At 36.9% G+C, this 20,838-nt stretch overlaps 2 protein-coding genes and 1 pseudogene across 6 annotated transcripts; 2 read left to right on the top strand and 1 right to left on the bottom strand.

The window, feature by feature from the left end:
* Nucleotides 1-3,371: 3,371 nt before the first annotated feature.
* LOC140784394 (CDT1-like protein a, chloroplastic) lies at nucleotides 3,372-11,890 on the bottom strand. Of its 3 annotated transcripts, none has more exons than XM_073131786.1 (8): nucleotides 11,802-11,890; nucleotides 8,862-9,253; nucleotides 8,666-8,785; nucleotides 8,367-8,595; nucleotides 6,181-6,879; nucleotides 4,543-4,744; nucleotides 4,365-4,455; nucleotides 3,372-3,645 (listed from the first exon to the last, which is right to left on the bottom strand). In XM_073131786.1, the coding sequence occupies exons 2-8, from the start codon at nucleotides 9,245-9,247 to the stop codon at nucleotides 3,600-3,602; spliced, it is 1,773 nt and encodes a 590-aa protein (XP_072987887.1). In that variant the 5' UTR covers nucleotides 9,248-9,253; nucleotides 11,802-11,890; the 3' UTR covers nucleotides 3,372-3,599. The 3 variants fall into 3 exon arrangements, with proteins under 3 accessions (XP_072987887.1, XP_072987883.1, XP_072987884.1); XM_073131782.1 differs by lacking the exon at nucleotides 11,802-11,890 and adding an exon at nucleotides 9,575-9,775; XM_073131783.1 differs by lacking the exon at nucleotides 11,802-11,890 and adding an exon at nucleotides 9,575-9,710 and having other exon boundaries at nucleotides 8,862-9,250.
* Nucleotides 11,850-17,520, top strand: LOC140784395 (uncharacterized). Of its 3 annotated transcripts, none has more exons than XM_073131787.1 (13): nucleotides 11,859-11,990; nucleotides 12,233-12,280; nucleotides 12,510-12,778; nucleotides 12,858-12,932; nucleotides 13,025-13,083; nucleotides 13,185-13,320; nucleotides 14,032-14,128; nucleotides 14,307-14,373; nucleotides 14,801-14,899; nucleotides 15,711-15,800; nucleotides 16,167-16,321; nucleotides 16,885-16,986; nucleotides 17,266-17,520. In XM_073131787.1, the coding sequence occupies exons 3-13, from the start codon at nucleotides 12,526-12,528 to the stop codon at nucleotides 17,363-17,365; spliced, it is 1,233 nt and encodes a 410-aa protein (XP_072987888.1). In that variant the 5' UTR covers nucleotides 11,859-11,990; nucleotides 12,233-12,280; nucleotides 12,510-12,525; the 3' UTR covers nucleotides 17,366-17,520. The 3 variants fall into 3 exon arrangements, with proteins under 3 accessions (XP_072987889.1, XP_072987888.1, XP_072987890.1); XM_073131789.1 differs by having other exon boundaries at nucleotides 13,260-13,320; XM_073131788.1 differs by lacking the exon at nucleotides 12,233-12,280 and having other exon boundaries at nucleotides 11,850-11,990.
* Nucleotides 17,521-19,741: 2,221 nt separating this feature from the next.
* On the top strand, nucleotides 19,742-20,514 carry LOC140784396 (uncharacterized; annotated as a pseudogene).
* The last annotated feature ends 324 nt before the right edge of the window (nucleotides 20,515-20,838 follow it).

A 20,838-nucleotide genomic window follows, 5' to 3' on the forward strand; every position in this document is an offset into this window, starting at 1 on the left:
TAAAACATCAACAAAGTACTACCGAGCTAAAACACCAAAAAACTATTAGGCATCATAAGCTCCCCCATTACAAAATAACCCCCCTCTGTTCTCCTATACATCCTCACTAAACCCAAAAGAAGAGCAAAATATAGAGATAAAGACATCCCTGCATCCACATTAGTAGTCCTCAGTAGCGGAAAGCAGAGCAACCATCATCAAAGTTAAGAGCATAGCTAAAAGGATCATAGTGAAAGCTAAACCTCTGCTTGTTCTTCTCTCTTCCCATCCCCACCTGCCTCCTGATCTCTGCTCTCAGCTTCCAGTAAAGGCTACGCACCCTCCTCTTCCCACCTTGGAGTACCAACCCAGCCTCCAACGCAGCCACAACCACAGCCATCTTCTCCAAACAAAGAGACCCAACTCGCAAAAGAGCCCAAAAGGAGAGTTAGCTCCCTCTCTTTCTTATAAAGAAGCTAGCTACAAGGAGGAATGGGGTGATGGAGACTAGTCTTTGGAGGAAGAGGCAAAAGGGTATGGTTGGTTATATGGCTAGTAGGAGGGTAAGGAGTAAGGAGAAGTGGGTTAATATTGGAGTATCATAATACGGTAAAAGAGAGCAGACAAATACGAGGGAAGAAGATGCCCACTTTTCCTCTTTATCTACACTTTCTCTCTGCACTTTCTTTTTTTTTCTCACTTCTTTGGCTCGCTCTCTCTCTCTGGTGCTGGGGATTTTTGTACAGAGAAGTGTACGGGATGGAAAGTGTGGTCACATGGGGGTGGTGGAAGTGAGGTGGGGAGTCGCGGACGGGGGGCTGTGAGAGGAATTTTCATTCTTTGGCGGGGGTGTTCTTGGAAATTGGTATGTTTTTTATGGGGTTGGGGGGGGGGGGGGGAGGAGGGGTATTTATGGAATTATGGTGGTGGAGGAGAATTTTGTCGTTTTGTTGTGCCGAATAACTCGGCGATCGGTACTCTCTAAAGTTCGTTGGACTAAATTTGTTTTTCTTTTAAAAAAATTTATATTTAATACCCTATCTTTTTAAATATTTATAATTTAAACTCTTTTTTTAAATAAGTATAAATTACGCTATCCACTCTAATGTTGATTCTATTAAATAAACTTAACTAAATTCCTATATTAACTTTACTATACTAAAAAAATAATAAAAATTTTCCTATCTAACCTAAAATACATTAAACCATTCATATAATGGTAAAATAATTCTTTATATTTAAGTTGAGTTTTAATTATAATTAATTAGATTTATATTTTAAATAATATAGTGGTAATTATGATACTATAAAAACAATTCCACAGCAATTATATAATTTTTTATATATTTAATATTCCAATAAAATTAGACTAAATTATGATTATTTTCAATACTGTTGGCCTATTCGAATCCACATTATTCCATTGTTCATACGCATCTAATGATTAGATTGCATTCGTAATAAAATACAAAGAGCCAAACTTGAGTTGAGTGAGCTATAAATAGTATATGTAAGGTATTAAAAATGGTTGGTATTAAAATAAAATAAAAAACTTCAACGGTTTGATCGGTACAAAAGACAAGTAAACTCCAAAAAAAATTAAAGAGCCGAATTGTTGTCCGAGGAATTGGCGAGGATCAGAGAAAAAGGCATCGGAATATCGGGCGCCACTATTCTACCTCGTGGATAACAAATTCCGGTTTGCAATGAAAGGATTACACAGAGGAGAGGCGTGGGAGCGCGCGCCACAGCGCATCTCCGCAGAGATCCTGTCGGATAGATAACTTCGGTCGCCGAGCTGCTGCTATACAGCTAAAGTTACAACTTACAACCCCCCCTCGGATAACTCGCGTCCGCTATTCCTATTCCAGACGTGGGATAACTTTATACGTGAACCTAGCCACCTCGCCGGTGCACGCTAAGCGTCTTAAAGAACTCGAATATCTCTTACCGAGAGGTGACAGCGACCTTTTTTAACTATGCATGGTCTTTAAAATCATTATCAAATCTTTTTTTTAAGGCAAATATTAGTAACTTTAGATATTTCAGAAATTATTTTATTTTAAGATTAGAAAAAGGAAAAGAAATTTAGGTGTAAGATAGTCATTTTATATTATTTTATTTTCTTAACACCATCAAGAGTAAGAGATATTAGAGAATTAAATAGACCAAAATGCACCGTCGCCGCCGTTATCTTTCTTTTTTTTTAACAATAGAAAATAATCGAATAACTATTTTAGAGTCAACTTTGTTCAGATAAAGGAAATGTAGTTCCTATAATAGACTGGACTGTGAGGTTAGCCCAAGTGGCAGGGGGGGTTTAGGAGCAGTGATGAGATGATGATGATGTGTTTTTTGTCTTGTTAAGTAAGGGGGATTAATTTGGTAATAATAATGGGAGGAAGTTTCTGTCTGACAATGCACCACCCCCGTCGTAATGGTGAGTCGCTGTCTTCGTCTGAGTTAAGTTGGTTGTGTCTGGTCCGTGAGAGCAGCACGTATAGGGGAAGGTCGCCATGTTTGCAGAGAGGTTTCACGTGCAAAAGCGTGTGTATCAGAGGATACGCTCACAGGATTCTTCTAGCTTTCCTGAGTGGTCCCGCTTATCTGCTATTCTAAAGAAGAGAAATTTGTTAAAATAAACGCAATATCGTGTCTTCTTCTGTTTTAAATATTATTATTCACATTCTATGCATAACAATATATATATATATGTATATATATATATATTGCTTTTTATGCTTCAAAGCCACTATAAAGTTGATTAACCGTGGATGCCAAATGGACTTAATATTCTTGAGGAGATTTTTATTTAATTTAAATATATTTTTTTTAAAAAAAAAGAAATAATTTTTATTCTGTTTGTTGTTGTGAACTGTAATAAAGACAAAATATGGTGTGCTTTTATAAAGTTCTCTAAAAGAAAGAAAAAATAAATTAAAAACAAAAGGAGAAGAAAAGACGTCCACTGTTTTAGGAAGATGGCGAAGGCATTGTAACTACTTATTTGGACCACCTAAGCTGTCATTATTATAGCTTGTAAATTGGAATATCAGATAGTTGTCAATTTGGTCAATAGGTGGAAGCCAACGGTCTCCTATTGGTCTAATATGGTTAGGGCCATTGAGTGGAGCAGCAATAGTCTCGGATTGGAGCCCTAGTGGTACTCATTTCGAAGATTATATATATATATATATATATATATATAAGATTTCTTTCTATTACAATTGTAGTGGATAGTTGGCATGCATTTAGCGTAAGCTATTGGTTATAGTAGACTCGTCAAGCTCATGGGTAGCTCAGAGGACTTGAGAGTTAATATAAGGAAATTTCGCAGTTTGTTGTTCTCTGTACATAGCATTGTTTACTTTACAACAAAACGACTCAAATAATGAGCAGAAACTGCAAACTCATTCAGGTTGATTAGCATCATGGCAAAAATTCAAAAGGATTCCTTGGGAGAATAAGAAGGGAGAGGTGCTTAAATAGCGTTGTTGTTCGAGTAACAGGAACAACAAGGTTCTGCAATATTGATAACAAATGAGAAATTGAATACAGCCATAAGAAACTCTTCCTTCCGCTTTAGCAACTCACGTATCATGAACATCCTTAAACAGCATCTACAAGCCTAGCGTGAACCGATTCAGATTGGGTATTTTTTTAATACTGCATAAGCACAACAGATAAGAAAAATGTTAATATCTAGGAGAAGTTATAACTCAATAGAAGATCTGGACAATGTAAAGGAACCGCAACTGGACAATGTATAGGAACCGCAAAAGCAAATGAGTAATTCTACTTTTTAATAACATGAATGTAATGATGTCAATGCTACAGATATTTATGGATTAGAGAACTTAATAAAGATCATGGGTGCCCAAGTACCTCAAGGATCTTGATGGTGATGATGGACAGGGTACTAGAGCTTTTAGCAGAAGATAACTGAATAAAATGCTATTGAATAGATCAACTAGACCAAAGGCCTAACACTGGCCTTGTGGACATAATTCACTAGTCACAATAGTCAGTTCAAACAAAAACTGGCCTGACTTCAGATTGCAATTCATGCAGGCAGTTTAAGGGTGTGATTACATGGCGACAATTTTATCACTAATTATTTCTTCTCACAAAAGCTCTCCACAGGATCTGTTCTCTAGAGAAAATGTGGAGAGCAACAAAAGGCCTGTGAAACTATTATTTTTCATAAATGTGATCTTTAAGGTACCACTGTTGCTCTACTTTTCCTTTGAATAAAAGTTGAAAGACTTCTGCTAGCATCAGCAGTTCTACCAAGAAATAAATGCTGAGACTTTAACTGTTCAGGGAAGAAATAAATGATAGCTAATAAGTTAAAAGTTAGTTTAATGCTGCATAGCAGTACTTGCCTGTAAAGAAATTCTCCACTTGGTGCAGGCTTCTTACTGATCCAATCTGGAGCCAACTTTTCTAACATCACCAACTGCTCTTCTACTTCTCCTATCATGTAGAAAGGACAAGAATAATGGAATGCCTTATACAAATCAAATCTAAATAGAAAGTTGTGTGTGTTCCAGTAAACCGTACCTGTCTCTTCAATATCCAAGTTGTTTGAGAGCACCTTATGCACAAGCTCCTGCCTTGTGATCAAGGAACAGTCTATAGATTGTGAAATGAGGCAGATAGTGTCAAAAATGCTAGGCAAAGATGCTAGCTTTTCCTGGCACTTCCCTGGACTCACTCGGTTCATCTTGGCATCTCCTAGAATGCCAACTGCGGTGTTACGTTCCTGTAAAAGTAACGTCAGAAATAAAGTAGTAGATCTAATTCTTACTGGCTTACGACGGCTGGGATGTATTCAAAAGGAAAGACCACCTTAATGGCCAAAGGGGACATAGTAACCTCGGACAAAAATCACCAGAGGTCTTCCATTAGATGTTAATCATGATCAAGAGGATATGACAGTAGATATTTTCCATATACAAAACTTACCACTATTTTGACATTAGATTCCCTTAAAGAGTTAAGGTAAACAAAAGAATTAACAAAATTTCTAGAGGGCAGTTTGGTTAAAAAATATATTTGATCCAGATAAGAAATTAACAAGAAATATAGTGGGTTTACAGAAAAAAAATTTGGAAAAGAATAAAGGTCGATGGACATTTCACTTTGTACCGATTTTAATGGGGCAAATAAAGGGAAGTGTATAGAACTCCAAATTTTCAATAGAAACATAATCCAATAAAGTGAAATGGGCTTACCTAGTGACTCACCAAAGAATGGAATGGAATTCACACTTGGTTGAATACTTATCAAGAACATTTCGGGTAGTATGATTTTACTGTACTGGGACATATAGACTAGTTACAGAACTCTTTTGTTAAGAGTTGGAATTCTCCAAAAGTAACCAGGGTTATAGCCATGCTAAAATTACTAGCGATAAGTTAAAGATCATAAGTAATCTTTTTGACTAGTAAATCCCTAACTAGTTTGTAATTAACAAAAAGAAAGTTGCTAGTAAAATTTATTTACAAATGTTTAAACAAATGGAACTCATTGAAGAATGATCTTCAAACTAGTAAATCTCTAACAAGTTCATACTAAAATAAAGTATTTGGTCAAATATGCATACAAATATCTCATTGTTAACAAACTTTAGGGCATTTCCTTGTATCTCATCTTTTATGAAACTCACCAAGCCAACAAATGGAGCAATTGTCCTAACACAACATCCTATCCATGTGCATGGAGCAGTGCTTCTAAATAAAATTAGGACACTAGGTCTGACTGGACAAAGCATATGCAGAACAAGAAAAATAGATATGAGCATATTCAGGCATATATTATAATTTATAAGATCAGAAATGCAGTCTTTCTCTCACTAGAATTATACAAATATGCAACATTAAATGAGGAATAAAAAGGTTACTATGTGTGGTTCTGGGATACATAGGAAGAAAATGCTTTTCGTAGCCAAAGTATCACCTGCATCAGACTTGAAACCGTGAACCTACATTACCAGGTTTATGTTGAAGTTTAGAATATAGCTAATATTATTTTTCTTCAATCAAGCGCATTTAACAATTTGCATAAGACATAGGTATGTGATCACATGTGCTGGAAAGCATAAATTGGATGGCACAGGCCATTGTATGAGTGGGTAGTGTGGTCATTTGAATTTGATCTACTGTACCAAAATATAAGGAAATTAGGGTCTAAACATACCACAGATAGTTGATTAACAAGAGATCTTCTAGATTCTTCTCCCAAAAGACTTCTTTTAGTGGGCACATCTTGATAGTGAGAATACTGGAGTGTTCTATCCTGTCCAGTCGCATATACAAGTGGATCGGTCATACTTTCTTCAGTTTTTGAGGGCGAGTAGATCAAAGACCTTCGAGCCGAACTTGTCAATCTGGCTTCAGAAAATGGTTCTTCACTTTCAGCAACCAATTTTTCCTGTGAAGTAGGGACTATTCTCTTAGGTGTCTGTTGTGCTGGAGTTTCTGTTATCACCTTCTCTGAGTTCGACTCAAGCTTTGCAGGCGTGCTCTCTGTATAATGGCACAATATATGGCGATCTGGTGAAGAAACAAGTCCAGCAGGAGACTTGACAGTTATGAAAGAACTAGTACTGCTTTGCTTTTGAGGATTTCTTCTATTTTCCGTGTGTTCCCCATTGTTGCATTGGGATTCTGACAGCACTTGCAAAGCAAGTAGTTGAGTTTGTTGTGTTTCCGGAATAACTTTCCGTGAAATTAGTTGTTGGAAAGATGAGGGAAGATGGGAGGCATTTGATGATTCTAGGTTAATAAAACTTTGTGGTTGTTCAGTGGATGATCTTGTGGGCACTGTCTTGAGAAGTAAAGCAGGGTTTCCTGAATTAAAAGGTTCTGGTAGCATGGCCTCTGGGATTACAGTACCCTGTTCTCCGACGATGATAAGAGAATACACAGATACGAAAGACATAGAATGTGTGTTTGTGAGAGAGAGAGAGAGCGCTTATGTTAACAAATAGTTTAAAGAACTGATGCAACAAGCATATTAAAGACATTACATAAAGAGGAGCAAACAGCCTGACATGAGGTGCATATTGAACTCAAAAAGAGAAATAAATAGCCTTCCTATTTCCAGCATTACAGTTCCTAGAGAAATACAACATCAGACTAAATTAGGATTCCAAGAGATTGAAAGTATGGCAGATTTTTCTAATAAAAGCCACAGACTATATGCTACTGCATTCAATGGTTTTTATCTCTTTTTTTCTATGATTGTAACCAGATTAATATGTTGTTACTTGTCCGAAATATAAAATTTTAGGAGCAGCATTTAGAATCAAAAGCCAACATCCTAATGGCTTGTAGGATCACAGTATTTATGAAATATTCTTCCTCAGCATTACATTTATTAGATATGGAAAAGTTCAACCAGATACAGCAACTTAATGCCAAAGAAAATATTTCAAAATCTTTCAAAGATAATCTTCTAAATATATTGAGAAACCATTTCATTCCTAAAATTTACTTCCACACCTAGCAGAAGGGTAATAATGAAGACAATACCAAGCATACTTTATGGACTAATTATGATTAGATGCTCCTGTACTTGTTCCATTACCAATACATTATGATATAATTACTGTGGCCATACAAATAAGCAAGCATGCCTTTAACACTTACTGCTTCATTGACCACCACGAGGATTGCAGTGCTTATTAGTTCAATTCTCATGCACAAGTAATTGCAACCTAAGGAGCCTTTAAGACAAGGAAAAAGTCTATCAACTGTCCTATGTAATTCATCCCAATACAACAAAGTAGCAGTTAAATATGACAGACTGGAGAATGGCATCCCAATATGCAAGGCTCCCGCCAAAGTAGTCTCAGGAGGGAAGAAGTAAAGAAACAGAAGCACATGAGACTTCCAAATCAAAATTCCTGTTTAACATGGAACTCCAGAAGAACTGCAATTAATAGTGTCTTGACTCTAGTACTTCCAATAGCCCGTCAATGCTAGGGCAAGCTCTATGAATGTACTGCAGGATCATGTTGAAATTTGAAAAAGCTGTAATGATGAAGGTAGCTGCCATGAAAATGTCATAACCATGTAATTTCTTAATCAGTTGCACTCAAGGTCCAGTATCAATTTGTTACCCATTAGATGTAATCAGGCAGCAAGATAGCTACAATAGCATTTAAGATCAACTTTTCCATTTTAAAGAAGGTGAGTGTAAAAACAGAACCCACGGCTAGTATATTTATCTAGATATAATGTTCATGTTTCAAAAAAGAAGAAGAAGCATATTTCTGAATTACTAAGCTAAAGAATGCATCAGCACAGAGTACCTTTCTCAATTCTTGTATCACCAAGAAAAAAAAAATTGGTCATGAACAAAGTGTCTCAGTATTGTACCTCTGGATTGTCAGTGATGAAACTTGAGAGCTTTTCTTCAAAAGTTCGACATAGAGCCATTGACGTAGATTCATTAGGGTTTGTGTATTCTACTACATCCATTAGTAGAGTAATCTTCATTTCTGGAATCATGCATAAAGTTTTCAAATCATGCACACGTATCTTGTCTATCTGGATAGCTTCAGGAAATAAATATTTCATCTGTGCCAGATGGTGGCATAAGAATTTTCTGTAAAAGAAACAACATTTAGTGAACTAAAACCAAAGTTTTTGCTAATAAATGTATGAATTTTAATTACCTTTTGGTTAGTATTTCGACCTGAGTGCAGATGTTCTGAAAAGTTGGCAACTTTTTTCGCAAGCGAAGCAACCTTAATGAACTCTCCATTCGGTTAAAGAGGTTCTTTAAAGTTCTGTATCTGCCATTAGAGAGATAAAAGCAAGTTATTTAGTGGCAAGAGCATGAAGAATAAAACAAAAGATCAACTGACTAACTCTTCTGGAAGTTCAACTGATTCATTTCTTGGAGATCTGTTGAGCATATGTCTGCTTCCAACATCAGATACTGCAGATGAATAATCATCAGCATTGAGCACAAGAGTGCTTGCTTCGCCAACAACAGCTGATTGACTAGGAACAGCTTCATCTTGAAAACTCTCCACAGGTTGTTTCCTAGCAAGAGAAGTAGCCAGATTCGCCTTTCTTCTAGATTCTGGTTTCTCAGGTGTTGGAGATTCAATGTTGCTTCCAGGATCCTCTAGATCAATTTCCATCTTCTGAATAGTAGATGGAATTGACTCATTCTTATCTGAAATTCCAGGAAGTAGTTTTTCGTACTTTGACTGCTTAGGAGTCTGCTCTTCGCATTTTTCATGCTCCATCGACTACTAAAGAAAGAGATGTAAACATAAAAGTTACTTAAGCTAGTGTTCAGCATGGAGAGTCTGAAACATTGAAATGCAGGTCATGAGACGATTATCTTGATCAATGCTGAACGAGCTAAGCAGCTAACAACTGCAAACTATACATGCAGGTCTCAAAGTTTCAGGAAGCCAATAAAATAAAGCCTAGAAGCATGGAATTAGGTGGAAAATTTCTCAAAGTCCACAAAATTTATACGAGTCCTAATGGAACTACAAGCTTCAAATCGACATTGTTTGAATTCAAGCATGCAAAATAGTCATTATTGCTAGACGACGAAAGCAAACCTGGATTCAAGCAGCAAACTAGGGTTAGGGTTGGAGATCTGACGTCGAAATCAATTCAGGCCAAGGAATTGCAGAGCACACAAGGATTAGTAGTAGGAAAGATCAAGACAACAACACAGCGCCACTACGATCGGAGCAATAGATCGAAAAAACTTAGCTGCTTTGAGGAGAAGATTTAGTGAAAAAGATTTAGTGCGGGGTGGGAAGAAATAGGGGTTCAATTCAAAATAAGGAATCGCGAAAAGACGAAAATGCCACTCATTCGGATCTATTCGGGTGTAAGAAAACGGGTCAGGAAATAGAAGTCCGATCCGTCTCCCCACCCATTAGCCGTACAGAAATGCTCTTTATTTGTTAGGTTTTTTTAAAATATAATTATTAATTTAAAAGACAACAACCCAGCGACTGAAATATATTAAGCAGAATTGACACTAATATAAACGAATGACTAACAGTGGCAATTTGGCCTGGAGTGCAGGGGATCAACTAAATTAGAGTGAAAATTAAGAGATGAGCAAATGATACAGGTGTTTTGAAAATTCTTAATGAAATAAAATCTCTTGGCAACCTTATTCTTCTCATTATAGCCACAAGTTTGCAGTCAGGAAAAAAATCATAGACGGCGACTCTCTAAGTCTCCATCTCATGACATTCAAAATCCCAAGTGTACTAGAAGACTTCAGGCAGATCTCCAGAGGATCAATGAGACCATGACTGGGTTCACTTTCGTTGCCATCCTAAAAACATCTTAACTAAGCGTGTGGAGATTATGATCCAATCACCGGCATCGTTGTTATGCGAAAACTAAGGATCGTTCATGTCATCTTCATGATTGACACGTGGTTTTGGCGTGCTAATTCCCAGAATCTCGGGATTAATTAGTTAAACCTTGTAGCTTTCTTAGGTGTGACCTATGTTGGAACCTAGGAAAGTTCGTTTGTCATTTATAATGATTGTGAGGTAGAGAGGTTAGTTGTCATCTATTAGTACTTAACTAACAATAATTATGAAAAGAAACACAAAAATCGAGTGCTCCGTTCTCAGCATTATTTTCCTTCCCAACTCCAACTCCAACTCCAACTCCAACTCCAACAATTTATTGCGTTGTTTCTCGTAGGTACCACGTTTCGCAAATTTGACGGCTTGATGTCACTCTCGGCGCCTTTTCGACATCAACACCAACGGTGTATCTCGTGATCCGTGGTGCCGATGAACCAGCCCGCGCCACGTAAGCACGAGGTCACCTCGGACAAAAGTCTGCTTTTTTTCTCGGAACAGCCGTGTGATAGGCTCAAAGACACGTGGAAGGTGGTGGTTAACCGGGCGGCGGTCGGTGGCCGGCGGCCTATCTCGTCACATGTGAAGGTTTCCACGTGGAGGACCACGTACGTGCTTATAATATATATATACACACACTTAGGAATATATATAATACGCAGAAATAGATAAATTATGCGTATATAATATTTGATATTTCGATTAAAAAAAATTCAATAATCTCAACGTTTACGGTCATAGAGATTGAAACTCATAATCTCAGCTCTGGACAAATAAATGATGTCATGGAGTAGGAGAGTAGTTACATACCCTTATGACCTCGTTGGGTACCAAATTGTACATCCTAACATCCCATATGGCTATTAAAATCACACGCCACCTCAGAACAGTAGACAGTAGATACTTTGATGTAGGTAATCAAAGACTACCAAGTGGGCAAGTGGATCGAATTCCTACATCCATGTCTTTCAGATGATTTGATCATCAACAAATCTACTACTAGTACCGCTGCCGCAGTAAGAGGACGAGAATGTACTAACTAATTCTTGTAAAGTTAGCTAGATATTTTTTTTAACGATCAAGAAAGTAGATAGCTTAAAAAAATATTGCATAGCTTAATATGGCTCAATAGTACGGTGGCTTAAAAAAATATTTTCAGTGAGATAGGTTAGTGAGCGAAGTCTCGATAGTATTAAATTCGAACGAATAGCTCGACAGTTTGAAGCTTAGACAATACGACTTAGTATATTAGCTAGAGTTTGATAAAACCTAAATATCTCTATAATTAGAGAGAGCTGGCTCTTTGTCCGGTCTATATTTAGCATTTGGGCCGTTGGTATTTTGAATGATTAAAAGTAAATATAATATTTTTTTTAAAAAAAAAATAAGAAAGGCTAGAGAATTGAATGTAAAAAAGAGCACAACTTCTAAGACATATCCTATTGCTCACCTCCACTCACAACTGAATCCCCACCTTTAAATACCGAGACAGGCGCCACCCATCCCTCTTTATTTCTCGAGCTCCCTCCAAGAACTGCCCCGTCTCTCGGGATCTTGTCGCTAAATTAATCCTTGCCCTTCTCCCAGTATCTTTCGATTCCCAAAGAAGCTAATCGACGAATCGAGACCAAACTTCCGGGTAATTTTCGAGAATTCTTTTTGTTGGATTTTTGCTTCTTTCATCGCTTTATTTGTTGACACCGCCCATTTTGATCTTTGGCTCTGATGTCGATAAAGTTTGGAAGCCCTTTACTCGAACTAAAGTTCCCGCTTTTTCTATTACAACTTGCTGTGTTCTTTTCCTTAGTCTTTTCATCAGAGTACCCCATTGGCTTTATAAATTTATTTTTGGGCCTGGTTGTTGAATTTATCTTCTGGCAGGAGAGATTCCATTAGGAAGAGATAAGGAATAAAGGCGACGAATTGAAGGTGGGAAGATTCTCACCTGTTCCGAAAGTTACTTTTCTCTAAAAAGCTCATGAATTTAGGCTATTTTCTTGAATCTCTGGTACTCGTTCATGTGATAGAACCCCGTGAGCCACCTACTCCTATGTTAGTTAGCATTTAATGACCCACGCACTTCACATACTTGGTTGGCAAATGGGTTTATCTTTTTTCTTGTTCTGGAATGCTAATTTTGCTGAATTTGTGCATGCAGCAATTAGTTTTGGACCATGGGATGTCTGGTGTCTACCCCGAAGGATGCAGGCGGAGGCCGGAGAATGCCCGAGAGTATTGGGGAGGTGGCTGTGTTTGTGCCAGGATTTCGCATCCCACAAGGCGTCGATTTTTCTCAATCGCTAGGCGACAACTTGCCAAAGAGCCTAGTTGAACGCATTTCAGCTTTGAGAACTCGAATAGTAGTCATGGCTGCCCAAGAGACGCCAATAGCAATAAGGCCAAAGCGAAGAACAGCTACACGTCATGGTACGTAGGGGTGGAGTCTCTGCTGTTGCTTTACTATTGTTTGCAAGAGATGAGAGCATAGGTGGGTTTGTGTTTGCAGGAGGATCTTCTTCTGGCGATCTTCTAAATGCTCTTGAAGATTACCTGCCAGTTCTTCTTGGATTGGTGAAGGATGGTAATTTATAGGATTTTCGAAAAAAAAGAAACATTACCTGCTATTTTCATTATTACATAGCATAATCGTGATAGTTTGTTCATAATTTTCAGGTAGTCCATTGAGAGACAAAGTGCAGTTTGTGTGGGTTAACCAGGAGGATGATGCAGAGGTCCGCTCTGTTTCTTTAGTTTTAAAATGTACATCGAGACTACTTCCTTAGCCAAGAATGAACAACCCTAACAGCTAATTAAGATAACTAGATATGTGCAGGAAACAGCCATGACAAATGCTTGGTATGAGGTACTATCAGTTCTACACTTGATGGGCATCCTATGTTTATCGCAGGCCAATTCCTTGCTTCTTCCTAAAACATCTGGCGATGGACATCAGCCAAGGGTGTCGGAAGGTTGGAATAAACTGTAAATTCCATTTCGTAGTTTCAGAGCTATCATCTTCCTCAATTTGCATAAATTCTGGAGCATCATCTCTTTCAAGAGAATCATCTACTGTATATGCAATGTTAAATTGTGCTGGAGCACAAAACCAAATGCTTGGTTCACCTACTATGACTTTGGGTTTGAAATTCACAATTTTTCCCCGGATTAAATAACATCTGCCACTTTGTTTTAAATAATGTATAACTGGCTACGTTGATTTTAGCATAGTTTGGTAATAAATGATTAGACCCATATACATGAAAGGCAAAATAGTGCAAAATCAATGTTAGGAACGGTAAGCAATTTGAGGGAGGGTAACTGCTATTAAAGAACTGCTATATTCCTAGCTGAGCCAAGTGGTTTACTTCATTTTAATGAGCTATAGTTCAGGGTCTTATCCTCCGTCCATTGTAACTTCATATTGTACAAATATTGCACTTCAATTTTTTTAAGTAATACGAGATTCTGACATTTATGCACAGCTTACAGTTTTACTCATTAAGCTTCAGTGTCATCCCCTTTGTGCATGCATAAAAATCATCCTTGTTTCTTAGAGATGTTCTTTGCCCTCTTAATTTTCATTTTTGAGGAAAGTATCAATTGGAATTTATTTTTCATAATTTGTTCTTTAACAATAGTTACTTGATAGTAGCTTAGTACATTTGCATGGTGGCACGCAGATAGCAAACGGGCCTCTGTTGATGTTTTCTTGAAGGCAGCAGGGTATCTGGATTGTGCTACACGGCAAGTACTTCCTCAGATACCTCCAGAACTCAGGTATGCAACGTCAGTTCCTTTTCATAATAGAGATGACTCTTCCAGTTGTTTTGTTAAACATCTTATGGAACATTGTCAGTGGAGATATCGTTCGAGTGGATGTTGAAGATTTTAAGCTTTCTGTCAATTCCATTAGTGAATCTTATTTACCCCTCTTTGCCTCTTATTTAAATTGCAGAAGAGATCTTCCTATAGACCTAGCAGAAGGAATTCTTAAAGCTCTTAGCCTGCAGGCTTTGGGTCAGGTAATTGCGGTTCTCCAACATTATCTGGTACATATTATCTGAATTTCTGACTACTTTTCTTGCTATCAGCAAGTGACCATTTTTATACTCCTAACTGGAAGCGCCTTAATAATTTTTTGTATTTGCTGTTTTGATGCATTTTCTTATCTTAACTGTTTTTTCTTTTAACTAGAAGTGGTACCAAATGTATACTTGAGATGGAAGTTTTCGCAATAATATCTTATTTATAGATGACTTGCTGAGATAATTTTATGGTTTGACATCAAATTAACTTAACTGTCACCATTCCATACAAATATATCAAGTTTCAGAGTGTACCTTAACAACAATGTATTTTATAAATTTGCTATTATTCAAATAATATTAAGCTTTCCAGTTTTTAATCACTCTGTTTGTCACTTTACCTTCTTTTCGATCTTTGTGATAGTGTGTTGATATTCAACTTGGGATGGCAATCGACAGTCCAAAGGCTACCTTAGCAGTGAAACGGCGGTTGGCATGTGAGATGGTCAAGTATTGGCATCAGGTATAACTTTTATCAACTTCAACATTTTCCCATCAGGCAACGTGAATCCTTCAATGCAAATCATTTCCCTCTTCACAATTCTCCTCTCTTGCTATTTGGTCTTTCATGTTTCCTGCAAGCACGTCCTGGAGCGATTACTGAACCAACTTTTTATACTAAATTTGTTTACAGTCTCCAAGTTCTTTTGTCTCATCGTCGTACCTGTTCGCTATTTGTATTTTCTGTTCTTAAGGATCATATCTTCTTTGATATATTTGGCTGCAGCACTACTAACTATATTGTTTCCAAGTAGTAGTTCTCACAATTAGATACTCTTTTCTCTCTCTCATTTAATTAGAATATTGGTGCAGCATAATAATAAGAAAAGTTGACTTTTACCTTAACAAATAGATAACTTTCTTTCATCTATCAACTTCATTGAAGCACCATCAAGAACGTCCAGCATTCATGAAATGTTCCACCCAATATAGGTTACATAATAGTTCCACACTTCCACTGAGTGACTGGCTGGACACCTTTTTAATAATTCCAGCAATTAATGATACAGGACAAGAATTTCCTAAAAATTATGTACCTAATTCAAGTTCTAAGTTAGACTGTGCAAGAAGTATTGATAACATTAGTTCTAAATTCTAATCATATCTCTCTTTTACTTAAAATATGTCTTGTATCTGTCGGCTTTTTAACTAGTTGTTAGTTCCACCATATTTTTTATTTTTTCCCTGCTAATAGATGTACTTACTAACTGTGAATAATGAAAATTATTTAGTATTGCCATTGTTGTTGTAGCTAAACCATTCAACCTATACAGGCTCAGGATAACATTGCACAGCTTCCTTTACCCGATGGCTGGGGGAAAAAGCATCAATTTCTTGTTAAATGGAAATTTACAGAAGCAAAGGTCTGTAAATTGAATTCCTCTTCTTCCCTTGTTCTTTCATACATCAATGTTAAACTTTTTAATTGGTATTCATGTGAAGACTTTAATGTGTTAAGTTTTCCCTCTGCAATTTTGAATCCTACAAATTCCTACGTATTATTACAGGGCAATATCAATACACTTGTACGTAGTTTAAATATCCAGTGCACTGGATGTTCTCTTATTATAAATTCAACTCCAATCCACAGAGTATCCCTCTCGAGAACGGGAGACCTTCTTACTATTTAGATTAGAATTTATGATGTGATGACCATTGGAATTCCTCTCTATATCAGCAGTAAAAAAAAAGTTTGATGCATTTTAAAAACATGCATTCTTATTTATCAGGCTGCTGCATACTATTTCCACGGATTGATTCTTGATGAGGGAAATACAGAGAAATCCCATGGAATGGCTGTAGCTGCTCTACAGGCATCAGACGAATTTATCAGAGAAAGCAAAAGGGCTTGTGAGGCCTTCAATGCAACTCCACCAACATCAAGGTATTCTGGCAACACCACTTGATTGATCGGCCAGTCTCCATGATGTTCTCCATGGTTGCTAGTATTTCCTTTACTTTGGCTTATAGAGGAGGGCTTGCTTAAAATCTGGATATCCTAGCAATCTTCTACTTGGTAGTCAAATTACTGTTGAAGATGTTGTATCTGGAAATGAAAAGCCACAAACATTATCTGAAATTAAATGTTTGCTAGAATTAGGTTTCACCAAGTCAGGTGTTTACTGTTACCAAGTTTCTGTTGATGCATTTTAGTTTGTGAAAACCACTGAGGAACAAAGCTGCTGTTGGTGTTGACTTTTTGATCAATTCTTTCATAATGTTCACAAATATGCTTAAAAGGATTCCCTCATCAATGGATATCCTATCTTGCTAGATCCTAACTATTGAGCAAAATTACATTTTTTTTTTCTTCTTTCTTTCTACTTCATAGAAGTACAGATTGAATCTGATGTCTGAATGAAATTGTTCTTTGAATACTATATCCTTGTATTAGTAATCCAATTTTGAGCAGGGAACTCAACAATGTGAGACTATTTTGCTTTGCAGGAGTCCTGCTCTCTGGGGATCTATGAAGTATCTCTCTGAGAAGATCCCAAAAGATGTTTCGAGTAAGGTTCGGATTAATCGGGATCTCTACAGTCAAGAAAGGTACAACTTAACTCATAACCTAATAACATTTTTCACGTAGTAGGGAGGATTTCTAGAATCTAGGTTGCCCTCACCAATGTTTCTTTGGAGAGGCAAAGTGGAAATGGAATCATGGGTGTCTCTCCTAAGTATTCACCTAGGCCTTTTGCAGTCTTTTAATACATTGCTCTTCTCTACATGTCTGCTGCAATACTTATATCCCATATATATTGAAAAATAAGTACGCGAATCACAAATGTGCTACTGAATTTTTTTTTCTTTTGCTTTCTTAATATGCAGGATTATTGAGACAGCACCTGCATTGCCAGATTTTGCTCTGGCTCTAAAACCTGATGACTACCAACTTCCTTCACTGGACCCTTCATGGAGCAATCACTGAAAGATATCAAAGAGGAAGTAGAAGCTCTTCAGCTGCCCATTTAGAGTGAGTCAGATCTTGCTGTACCAGTTTACCATTCATTATTTACTACTGATGAACTCAAGAATAGTAAGCATTGTAACAATTTATTCATTGTAATAAAATAAACTTTTTCACTCTTTTTCCAGATACAAGTATTTACATACTCCTTTATTGTTCTATTTGGTTTTCTTGTACAAAAACACTACTACTCCAATAGGATGTACAAATCAAGTCACTGCTTCTGGAGGCTTAATTTCCCCTTTGATTAGTGGATAAGACTGGTTGATAGAAAAATAGACCATTTCTTTCATTCCAATCATCCAAAAGCCTTTCCAAAACAGAAAAGATAGCAACAAATGCAGCTTTTCCATTTAACGCTATGAAAATGGATAATGTGGTTCACATTAAGTTACAATTTGTTTACAAGATTGTAATTCTTTTAATCATTTTTTCAAATAGTCTGTTTGAAGGATGACAGGGATAGTTGGTGAGTAACTAAGTTATGAAGATAAATACTAGCCCCAATGAATCACACTGGTTTCAACATTGCTCTAACGTCTAATAGGGGCTTTTTAAGATTAGACTCTGAAAACTGAATGTATCTTTTTTATATATTAAATGCATATATTTTTATAATGATAACTTACACAAGAGATGCACACAAGTGTACCCAGAGACCCATTCTTGCTATATTAAAATCTAAAAGACTTTTTTTATACAAGTGATTCTGCCTATTCGGTGGACATCAATTAAATATTAAATTTTAAAGTACATAAAATAAGTTGAAATTAGCCAAATCACACATGTAAACTATACTTTGCCTGAGAAAGAAAATATTATTCTTATCTTTCGACAAACTTATCCAACCAAGTATAAATGTTTTAAGCTACCAGTATATTCAGTGGTTAGGTCTTATCGACTTTGGTGGTGGTCACCGGGTTGATTCCCCTATAAATATTAAAATTAATAATCGGTTAATTTATATTAAAGTGCTATATATGCATAATTTAGACTCGTTGTGGCATTTTTCTTAAGAAGTAGCCTAGTTGTCCTGACTTATATGTCCTAGAAAGCTAACCCCCTTTGTGTAGTTTATAGTCAATTGGCTCCTAATTCATTTTAAAAAAAAGTACAATTGTTTCTCTGTTCGAGATGATATTCGAGATGATAGCTAACAAATTAGTTAGATTAAACTCCCGCTAAGGGTATGTTTGTTTGTTTGCAAAAAATTAGAAAATAAAATGACAACCTTCTAAAAATTACTAGTGTTTGAATGAAGAAAATAGACTATTAAGTAAGTTTTTCGGCTTCCCTAAAACTACCCTAACCTCCCTAATTTTAGCTCCTATGAGAAAGTGGTGGTTATTTTGCAAACCAAATAGTCAGTTGAAGATTTACTGCATATGACATCCTACACATCAAGTGTATTTACAAGAATACTACAAAGGACTAGTAGCAAAACCAGGAATTTTTAGTTGAGGAGAGCCAAACATGAATACACTGAAACATGCAACTCTAATAACAAAAAATTAATACATAAAAACATGCAAATGATTTATAGTTGCCTACAACAACAGTCCTTATATTTTCAAATCTTCATGTGAAAACTTCATCCTTTGAAGTAATATCAAAGTTCAGATTTTACATCTTCTGAAAATATATCAATTAACAAATAAAACTATAGGTCTTACTATAAGCAATAATTTTCATAAACAATTAATGAAAAGTTTAAGAAAACATAAAAGTAATGGTATAAGTAAATCAATAATAAATTGAGACAGCACCTGCATTGCCAGATTTTACTCTGCCTATAAACCATTGGATCCTTCATGGAGCTCTTCAGCTTGCCAACTTTAGATTACTGTTCCAGTTTGGCCTCAAGATTAATAGTCTGATCTTGCTGTAATAGAAATAAAAACTCTTCACTCTTTCACAGAGACAAGTAATCACTACTCCTATAGGATGTTGAGAAAAGTCCAGTCACATTACTTCTAGAGGCTTAATTCCACTTTGGTTGTTGGTTAAGAACTTAGTGGAGAGTAATAAGATCATGTTATTTCTACAATTAATTTAAGTTATTTATATGGTGATTATTCGTTAAGAAAACTATGGCATAAAGCAAAATATGAATGATAAATATCTATATTATAGAGTGTTAAAATATAATAATAATGAAGTCAAAACAAAGGGTGTGTGTCTGAATATCTGATAAATTTCTATCATATCTTTTTCCAAACTTGTCCAACCAAATTAAAACTTGACAAGTACCAAAGACTTACTTCTTCTTCCACGGCTAATTCCAAGTCTTCAAAGACGTACGCTTAACTCTTCCACAAATGACTGCCAGGTATTCGATACAATGCCCCAAAACCCACGACAGAGAGCATCGAAGTCAAGCTGAATCCTTCTGCTATAAGAAAAAACACCATCGATCTATCGATCCACAAGATTATTAGCAACCATGGGTGTGCTAATAGTTTTCTTAATCACTTCTTCTCTCTTAGCCTCCTCCGCCGGCTCCGTCCAATTCGAGGCCACCAACAATGCGGTAGGAACCGGCGGCGGCGCCCGCTTCACCGCCGAAATCGGCCTCGACTACAGCAAGCAAGTCCTCGCCGCCGCCTCGAAGTTCGTGTGGGACACGTTCGAGCAAACGGAGTCCACTCGCAAGGATGTCAGCCTCGTCACCCTCTCCATCGAGTCCTACGACGGCGTCGCTTACACGGTCGCCGACGGGATCCACTTCAGCGCCGAGTACATCGGGAACTACTCCGGCGACCTGAGGGCCGAGTTCACGGGGGTGCTCTACCACGAGGTGACCCACGTGTGGCAGTGGAATGGGAACTCGGCGGCGCCGGCCGGATTGATCGAAGGCATCGCGGACTTTGAGGGCCGGGTACGCCCCGAGTCACTGGGTTAAGCCCGGGGAAGGGGATACGTGGGACCAGGGGTATGACGTCACTGCTCGGTTCTTGGATTACTGCGATGGGTTGGAGAATGGCTTCGTGGCGCAGCTCAACGCGAAGATGAAGGATGGATACAGTGATCAATACTTCCTCGACTTGCTGGGTAAGTCTGTGGACCAGCTTTGGAGCGACTATAAAGCCATGTATGCCCATTGAGAGCCACGCATATAATATATATATATATATATATATATATATATATAGTAGTTTTCCTCTGGATTTTGCTGTAGATGGAGGCATATATTAAGTTTGATAATATACGCTGAATAAAAGAAAACAGTAGTTGTCTGAGTTCAAGAGCTGGCGTGAATGTTTATTTCGTGCCATAGAGTTAATTTTTTATTAATTAATTTAATGAAGATCTAACGATTAAGATTTTTAAAAAAATAATAGGAATGAAATATATTATCAATTCAGTAACTAATTTTGAGCTAGAGAGATGAAGAAAAATAGGTAAAGTTGTAAAAAGCTTCTAAGATTTGTACG

Source organism: Typha latifolia, chromosome 3 (genome assembly GCF_019914945.1).
Source record: "Typha latifolia isolate L0001 chromosome 3, TyphaL0001v2, whole genome shotgun sequence".
NCBI classification, from domain to species: Eukaryota; Viridiplantae; Streptophyta; class Magnoliopsida; order Poales; family Typhaceae; genus Typha; species Typha latifolia.

Bases quoted from the DNA above. Each gene is read 5' to 3' on its own strand.
- LOC140784394 (XM_073131786.1), bottom strand. From the start codon at position 9,247: ATGGAGCATGAAAAATGCGAAGAGCAGACTCCTAAGCAGTCAAAGTAC. The intron at 8,786-8,861 runs GTTAGTCAGTTG...CTCTAATGGCAG, and splicing joins TCAGTTGAACTTCCAGAAGA to ATACAGAACTTTAAAGAACC. The intron at 4,745-6,180 runs GTATGTTTAGAC...TTACTTTTACAG, and splicing joins TTGTTAATCAACTATCTGTG to GAACGTAACACCGCAGTTGG.
- LOC140784395 (XM_073131788.1), top strand. From the start codon at position 12,526: ATGGGATGTCTGGTGTCTACCCCGAAGGATGCAGGCGGAGGCCGGAGA. The intron at 16,322-16,884 runs GTATTCTGGCAA...TTTGCTTTGCAG, and splicing joins GCAACTCCACCAACATCAAG to GAGTCCTGCTCTCTGGGGAT. The intron at 16,987-17,265 runs GTACAACTTAAC...CTTAATATGCAG, and splicing joins GATCTCTACAGTCAAGAAAG to GATTATTGAGACAGCACCTG.